An 8,883-nucleotide genomic window follows, 5' to 3' on the forward strand; every position below is an offset into this window, starting at 1 on the left:
ATGAAAGGAAGGATGGCACCATGGAATTGTAAATTCTGGTGCAAAGTTACATTACAGGTAGAGTTGGCATCGTCAATTGATGAAATTCCTATTGGTTTCTTTATGTTTTACCTAATAATACATTGTGCAATTTGTGTTGTCCTTTTTTTTAATATTAGATTAGTGATTGTAATTTCCGTTGTTTCATTACTGGACATAAATTTGTTCTTAGTTTACAACTGGGCTTTCATTGGACGATTGAGAGCTTCCTCGAGGCGTTGCAGTCGAAGAATCAAGACTCTTGTATTGTCCATTAAAGCTTACAACTTCAATTTTTTCTTCAGCTGAATTGCATTCACAACGATAATGTCTTATTGAAATTAACAAGCAAGACTTAAAAAGGGGAACCGTGCATATCTTATTTGAAAACTTAAAAAATAATGAAGAGTAAAAGTGTCTTTCCATTGGTTCTGTTAAATATAAGGGCATCCTATTCTAACTATTCTAATAGGAGAGGTTTAAGTCCCAGTAGAAATCGTAGGGGAGCTCTAAATCTTTTACCCGTTTATTTTACTATCATCATTATTATAAAAATTACCACTTCTAAATTATCTAATCATCAGCAAGCCATATACAGTATTGTTAAATATAAACCTCTCAAAAATCAAAATCATACTTCATCAAATATTCGAAGTGTCTGTGTTTGGGTGAGAGACAGCCAGTAACCCGTAAATTTTAATCAATCAAAAAGTAAAGTAATCATATTCATACATAGACAAAGCCCGAAGGATCTTTCCAGAAAAAAATAAAATAAAATAATAATAATAACAAGGGCAGGCCACGATGACCTCAATAATTCCGTCTCTCTCTCAAGTCTGAACTACCCAGGTCTCTAGAGGAACAAGCAAAGCAAAACACCCCATCCAAGAATAAAGCTTCCTGCCAACTTCTGCACGCTGCACAGTTTCTCCTCCGCTCCGCTCTGCACCAAAGGAAAACCAGATTAATTCAATTGAAGAAAAAAAAAGAAAACTTCTGGACCTCGAAATTGTAGATCAGTGTTGGTACTTTCTGCCAACTGGCGACAGCTCCCTTCAGACAGCTGATTTTCTTGGTGTGGGGCATTGGTTAGATGAGTTTCGGCTCCACACCGTTGGATATCAAGGTCCATCTGACGGTGTGGAGGCATAATAGGCGTATCAACACCACAAGGTGAATAAAGCACCGACATTAGAGCCGGTAACATCTCTCTTAATTGGAATCTGAGAGTGCAGTACAGACTCGGACTCATCAATGTCTATGTAGCACCACGAAAGCACGTTAAAGCAATTTTGGCCATTTTCCTTCCCTCTCGAAAATTAGCCGACACACTGCACGACGCTGTCCCACCCTGACCCACTCCCCTGGCCTTGGGAAAATGTGAAGCACCAAGCACAAACAATCAATGGCTTCCTGTTGTTAGGAATAGGAATTAGGATATAGGAATGAAGGAAGCTTCCCGATCTATCTACAGTTCTACGCTCTCCAAGAATTTTATCTATTCCCCAACCGGCCACCCCACTGAAGAACCCCATCCCGATTCCCGACACAGTTCTTTTAAATCGAAAGAAAATCAAAATACAAAATTTAAAGGTGAAAAAAAAAAAGCATGGCCAGATCTGATCTGAAATTCTGAATGTAACGGTCCAGATCACATCTAGCATTGCAGCTAGCGCATGTCAATAGTAGCAAAGAAAGGGTAACCAGAGAAAGTAGATACCACGTCGGCCGCCTGAGATGGTCCGGGAGAGCCAATGTCCTGAGTAGGAGCCTCTGCCGGTGGTGCAGGTGGACTGAGTGCCTTTGGCGACGGAGCGGGAGCAATATGCTTCTTCGTCTTCTTCTTGCTAGGGGCCGGTGCGGGCACCTCCGCTGGAGGGGCGGCCACCGTTGCCGGAGGAGGAACCACAGGCGGACTGGTGGGTGCGGGCACCGGGGGAGGCAATGTAGCAGGTGGAGAGCTTACCGGTACCGGAGTCGCAGCCGGTGGCGGTGTAGCAACTGGAGCGGGAACAGTCGGGGTAGGTGGAGCAGCCTTAGGAGCTGAAGCGGGTGGAGGAGATGAGACAGCGGTAGGCGGTGCGGCAGTGGGAGCCTTGACAGGAGGCAGGGTAGTAGGTGGTGTTGGAGCAGTTGTGGCAACCGTTGGGGAAGCAGCAGGGGTAGTTGAAGTTCCAGGGGAGGTGGTGGGCGCAGCAGCTGGGGATTGAGCGCCTACGCCAGCTACGGCAATGCAGACGAAGGCAAGAGCGAAAACACTCTTCCGACCTATCATTTTGTTTTGTTTTGTTTTCTTCTCTCTCGTACTCGCAGTCGCAGCTGCACTCAATGTGCGATCTCGCCGTATGACCCAACAAGGTAAACTAGGAGAGAGAAAAGGAAAAGGAGTGGAGAGAAGTGGAAGAATGAGGAGAGAATATATAGGCGTTATAAGTAGGGTTTATTATTTAAGAAAGGTAATTCGTGCCAGAGAAGAGATGGGGGACGGGACGGGACCCATTTGCCCATTTGGTGGAGATAACTCTCAGGAACAAGTTTGCGTGGGTATGTGGCGCCCCAGCCCAGACTGTCAGAGGACCCGACCCCCTTGTCCTTGTACAACGTCTTGTTTGTAGCATATCCGGAATTCGTAATTCGTGGCTCGTGGTGAGTCCTCCACCAATCCACCCTCTCCCTCACCAAGCAAAATAATATCACAGACCTGGGCTTACCACGTCATCAGGTCGATCCATTAGCATTATTACACGTAGCATACGAAATCATTCTTCTTACCCACCCACTCTTCAGACTGACGTAAAATCCCCTCCACCCCGATCTACCTGTCATGATTCCATTTCTCCTTTTTCGGTGTATTCCCTTATTATTTTTCTTTGATTGACAACTCTCTGGACTCTGGAGTGGAAACCGAGAAAAGGGCACATCTTCCTTGGCAAAAAAGCCCATATTGAAGGTTTTAAGTGGGGCCCATTCCAATGGAGGTTACGAATGGGATTACAACACGTAAGACTATAATATATCAATCATTGGTTGTTGTGGGGGGTACTTCAACCATTGGTTCAGTGTGCATTCACTGTTAAGCCAGCTGCCAGCGCACCACGTGGGACCCACAGTTGGTTGTTACCGTGAGACGACCCACTCACCCATGAACCCCCCCAAAAAAAAGAAGAAAACGGTTCTATCTAGAATCTTTTTGGCAAAGCAAGAAAAAGTACTTTCTAGATCTTACGAATTCAATATAGAATTTTTTTCCTGTGAAAAAAGAAATAAATATGAAATTGAAGAGAGAGACATAAACGGTAAAGATTTGGAAGGAGCAAAGATAGTTTTTATACATAGAGAAAAGAAAGAGATGTAGGTGGAGGGTCTCCTGCTTACCAGAGACCAGAGATGTGGCAGACTGGCAGTGAATAAGGGGATGGTAGAGGGTCAAGTTGGGCTAACGGTCACAATTTTCGCGCAGCATACTGTTTGGTTGGTTTGACGTAAAAGAATGAACATGATCTATTTAAGGATTGGACTGTTTAAGGAAATCTTTGTTTCGTTTTCTTTATATATGTTTAGCTTTCTGCCTAATCACGAAAATAGAACCAATTTTTTTTTTTTTTTAACTTTTCATATTTGTATTTGTACTCCTTCCAAACTGAGCCTTAAGGGCACTGGAGTCACAAATTAGCAACGGAGTATACGTTTGCTATTTGCATGATCAGAATACCAACTTCACAAAATCTCTCTGCTGCATGGGCTTATGATCAGGGTTTATGGGCTTAGAGAGAGAGAGAACAGTTTTATTGGAATAAAAATTAGCTATTAAAAAAGGAAATACTGCTGAACTTGTTGAGATTGTTGATTTTTTTGGCCAAATCCAACTATGGTAATGCAGGCTATAACTCTGGCTTTGTCCCTTCCGTGGAGCACTGGAATTTGGACACAGCTACAAATCCTAACCCGCACCTCAAATTATGGTGGCAAGTTTTTTCTTTTTTCTTTTTTTTAAATCCTACATTTGCTTCATGTTTTTGTTTTAAATTTTGAGGATTTTTTAATACTAGCTATATTTTGTTTTTTATCAATATATTAATTAATTATAATGCATTTTATTCGCGTAAACTAAATTTTGATATTTGTTTTACATTTTAATGCCGTTGCATATTTTTATAAAATCATTTGAATGAATAGTTGAATAGAAATGATAAGTAATATATCTTGGATGGTATTTGATAAAACTCAACTCTTAACTGTAAAGAGAAAAAGATTTGAATGTGGTTCTAAGTCCTCAAGGTTTTGAAAAATCGTGATATACTTTATGGCTTGTATATATACGTTTGAATACAACTAAACTATTTGAATATCTGAATGAACGCCTTATAACATCTGAAAATAGCCCCGTTTACAAATCTATCCATGTAAAATGGGAGGAGACTATATAAATATGGAATTTAAAATCAAGGGATTAGCTCACCATTCATGGTGGAAATAAATCGAACTTCAAACCAAGGTTTAAAGTATCAGAAATGTAAGGTGTATCGGAAAGATAATTTTAAGAGACGTATCGGGATATACTTTGGATACATATAGATACAAATGAAAAATCAAGATATGCATAAATACGTTAAAAAACTTAAATAAATCCTAAAAATATATTAATAGCGACATTTACAAGTTTTATATGATTGTAAATAAGTATTTAAAAGTAAAAAATTGTAATTTAATGGTCTATATAAAATTCAAGATAGCGGGACACACTTAGTAACTATTCACAAAAGATGGAATAATTAAAACGTGAAAAACAAAAAAAAGAACTAAAATGTATATTGATATATATTAGTTTCAAAACAATCAATATAATTCATCTTTATATTTATTAATACATAAATGTTAATAATTAATTCTAACATTTATTGATAAGCATACACCGAGAAAACGAGAAAATTTATTTAACAATAAAAATGCATTAACCTATAAGAAGTAAATGGGTGTGGCTTAGTGGTGAACCTCTAGTTGTTAAAGCCTAATGTCCAAGGTTTGAATCTTGCTATTGCTAAGTTTATAGTTTTATACTAACAAAACGAATTTAATGAGAATGAGGGTTATTAATTAACGAAACTGATGAGAAGATAATTCCAATTAGGCGCTAAAATTGAAATTCAAATTTAAATTACGAAATTTTGAACCTTGCTTCCAAATTTTTTATATATATACATATATTAATAAATTATTTTTATATAATAAATACTATATAATACTTTTATTTTTATATGAATGATAATAAATAATATTTATTAATTCTTAAATATTTTTGTGTAAAATAAACAATAATTTATATATATATAATTTTTATTTGAACAAATTTCTTAAAATACCCCTAAGGTTTAGAAAATTGACTAACTATACTCCTATTGTTGCAGTATTATCTTAAAGGATCCCTACCGTTTCTACAACTATACTCAAGCCAGAGAAGAGATTCATCATATCAGATCTCGATCCTTTGACAGAGTACTTCTGTAAAGTTTCTATGTTCAGCATCACAAAGGAATTCAATGCGTGAGAAGCTAAATCAATCTCAAAAGCATTTAGCTGCATTGAAATTGATGCAGCACGAACTGGGCACTCCTAGCTGGCTGCTGACTAGCTCCTAACTGGCAACGGACGGCAACTGAGAGGAAGAAGATGAAGGATTCTCGGGGGATTTGCCTGACGAGAATACTCTGAATCTTAAGTTAGAACGTTGGGGGAGAAAGCAAAGAGTGTAGGTCGTGCTGGATCACTAAGTTTTCAAGATTTGCTCGAGAGCAAGTAAATTTCAGATAGGAACTCAGATGTTCGAGAGAGAGCTTGCCTTTAACTAGGGAGCTCTTATATAGGCGTTCTTGTAAAATCGGGTGTAACTGCCACTAGGCTTTTATAGCAGCCATTACCTGCCAAGGCTACGTAGGTGATCGTTGCAAGGTACCACCCAATTGCATGGGTGACATGTCTCAGGAGGACATGCACGCCACCATCTGCCGAGAGACGTGGGTACAGTTTGCCGAATGGACAGGGACTACGCGGTCAGTCAAGAGACATGACACAGTTTGACGAGTACGGTCTTGTCAGATAGAAGCTTCCTTGAGAGCATCACGTTGCTTAGTCGCGAGCTACCCTGTCACGCAACGAGCTATCTTGTCGTGAGCTACTTCGTAGCGAGCTCCCAGGGGTACTTCTAGGTGACCCTCATCGGGACTGCCTTTGGGCCAGTCTTTCTGCCTAAGTGTTGGAGCGAGCTGGTTACCCTAGCTCGCGAGTTGGGATAGCCTTGGAGTATTCCCTTTCGGTAGCACAGGGGACCTCAAGCTCGCGTTGTGGCGAGCTCCCCCTATAGTGAGCTATGACGTAGCGGTTGTCTTGCAAGCTCGTTACCTAGTTGCAGTCAGGTTGCGGTGCTGAGCTATTACTCTTGTTGAGTCAAGTCAACATGTCATTGTCTCAAAAGGTTGAGTCAAATCATCATCTATCAATTGCTCCCCACTCGTCGGGCTAAGAGTGCTACCTTAGTGTAAGGAGTTCATGAAGTAGGACAGGTGGATTTGACCATAGTTCAAACTTGATTGACTACCCGCATTAAATGTGTGCACAGAAGTCAAGAGATTTCTGACATTTCGAATGCCGAGAAACACGCCGAAGCTGCTCTTAACTCTGGATGTCATGTACCCATCATTACCTCAATCATGGGAGACGTGCAGCCAGTCACACTTTGGTTTCAAAAGGCATGCGGTCAGCTTGACTGTGAACTATCAGATCTGTCTCAATCTAGGTCGTTGATCTAGGGGCATAGTGGTTATAAATAAGAGGGCCCCCAGGCCTCATTTTCTCCCCGTCGCGGCTTTAAGCTTCTACACAACCTACCAAACAGGGTTCCCACCTGGAAGCGGGACTATTTTGTGGTCTATAACCCCGAGGGTGGCCCTTCCCAACTTCTTGGAGGGGCGCCATCCAGGACCCCGGGGCTAAGTTGGACTGTGAAACTCGAAAAACGTTGTTGTCATGGGCAGCTGTAGGCCTTCTCTGTTTAGATTACTTGACCGAGGAGAAGCTCGCGTAGGTTGGCCTGAGCCTGGGTAGGTTGCCTTTTAGGTCGTGTAGTGCCTTGTAAAAATATATCATATGTGTATACATATATTTTCTTTTTTTACTGGACTAATACCTTGTGGCTTTTTCGCAGCCATCATGTCTGGTGTTGAAGCGCGCGGCCTTCTTTCCAGCAACCAAAAGTGTAAGGCTAAGAGGTCACATCCTGACCGAACTCCCACTTCTGGGGGCACTGAGTTCAGGTCTGTTGAGCCCGACTTTGTTTTGCCACCGCCTGAAGTCCCACCGTGAAGGGATAGGATATCCATTACATAGACGCCTAAAGATTGCGGAATAAGGGGGCGAATTTCAAAATTTATCTCTCCCTTCAATTGGGAATCGAATTCCCTATATAGAAAATCATATTTCAAGGATCATTCTTGAACCATAAATTGAACCAGATCTGAACCAAAATGAGTAGGGAGGGATTATACCTGATACAGAGAAGCAATATCTCCCAATGGAGGTGTTCACGCCCAAGGAATGATCCAAAATCTACTCCCACTAAAGATGAGGCAGTGCAAGGTGGAGCAGAATCAACAGTGTTCTTCCAAAAGAACTTGACCCTTCGCAAGAATCAACTGGATGGCCTGTGAATACAACTCCAACTTCTAAAAGCTTTTTTAAGTCCATAAATGGATCTATTAAGTTTACATACCATGTTTTCCTAACCTGCAGCAATGAAGCCTTGCAGCTGCTGCATATAGATATTTTCAGTAAGATCTCCATTCAGGAATGCAGTTTTGACATCCATCTGCCAAATCTCATAATCATGGTATGCTGCTACAGCTAGCAGGATCGTAATGGATTTAAGCATGGCCACAAGCGAAAAGGTTTCCTCATAATCGATGCCCTCTTTCTGAGTGTACCCTTTCGCCACCAAACAATCTTTGAAGGTCTCAACCCTACCATCGGGGCCCTTCTTCCTGTTGTAAATCCATTTGCAACTAATTGCTTTTACCCCGGAGGGCGGATCTACTAGAGTCCAGACTCCATTGTTCTCCATTGAGTCAATTTCTGCTCTCATGGCCTCCACCCACTTTTGGGAATCTATGTCCAACATAGCTTTCGCATAAGTCACGGGATCCTCCTCACTAGTCAAGGTTTCCACCAGGTAACTATCCTGGTCATAACCATAACGGAATAGTGGTCTGGATACCCGAGTGGATCTTCTAGGTTGATCACTACCTAGAACTTGTGGGACATCTCCCACTTCTCCTGAGCTCTCCTCATCAAGAGCAATTTCCTGACGATGGGTGTCCAAGATGTAATTGGTCTCCAAGAGTTGTGCATTTCGACTGCAAAACACTTTATGCTCACTTGGGTCATAGAATAGGTAACCTACAAAGCATTTTGGGTAGCCTACAAATAGGCAACGACTGGTCTTGGATTCCAACTTGTCTGCACTCGTTCTTTTAACGTGTGCTGAACAACCCCAGATCTTCAAGTGTCTGACACTTGGTTTCTTTCCGGTCCAAAGTTCATATGGAGTGTTCGGAACCGATTTGGTTGGAACCCGATTCAGCATGTAAATCGCAGTCTCTAATGTGTAACCCTAAAAGGATGTGGGCAACTCTGAGTGTATGAGAAGCGACTGGACCATATCCAATAAGGTTCTATTCCTCCTCTCTGAAACACCGTTAAGTTGTAGTGTAGCAGGAGGAGCTAATTGTGACACTATCCCATTGTCCTTTAAGTAGTCATTGGATTCGTCAGAGAGATACTCGCCACCTCGATCAGATCGAAGGACCTTAATTTCTC

At 41.4% G+C, this 8,883-nt stretch overlaps 1 protein-coding gene across 1 annotated transcript; it reads right to left on the bottom strand.

The window, feature by feature from the left end:
- Positions 1–681: 681 nt before the first annotated feature.
- Positions 682–2,687, bottom strand: LOC148877322 (uncharacterized). Its single transcript, XM_088984880.1, has 2 exons — positions 1,739–2,687; positions 682–961 (listed from the first exon to the last, which is right to left on the bottom strand). The coding sequence occupies exons 1-2, from the start codon at positions 2,291–2,293 to the stop codon at positions 872–874; spliced, it is 645 nt and encodes a 214-aa protein (XP_088841006.1). The 5' UTR covers positions 2,294–2,687; the 3' UTR covers positions 682–871.
- Positions 2,688–8,883: the final 6,196 nt, after the last annotated feature.

Source organism: Nelumbo lutea, chromosome 1, assembly GCF_056320005.1.
Source record: "Nelumbo lutea isolate HS-2025 chromosome 1, American lotus-T2T, whole genome shotgun sequence".
NCBI lineage: Eukaryota > Viridiplantae > Streptophyta > Magnoliopsida > Proteales > Nelumbonaceae > Nelumbo > Nelumbo lutea.

What these genes read in the sequence shown, in the direction of transcription:
- LOC148877322 (XM_088984880.1), bottom strand. Translation starts at nt 2,293, where the DNA reads ATGATAGGTCGGAAGAGTGTTTTCGCTCTTGCCTTCGTCTGCATTGCC. An exon ending in CATCTCAGGCGGCCGACGTG is followed by an intron (nt 962 to 1,738) that starts GTATCTACTTTC and finishes CCTTTGGTGCAG; the next exon opens with AGCGGAGCGGAGGAGAAACT.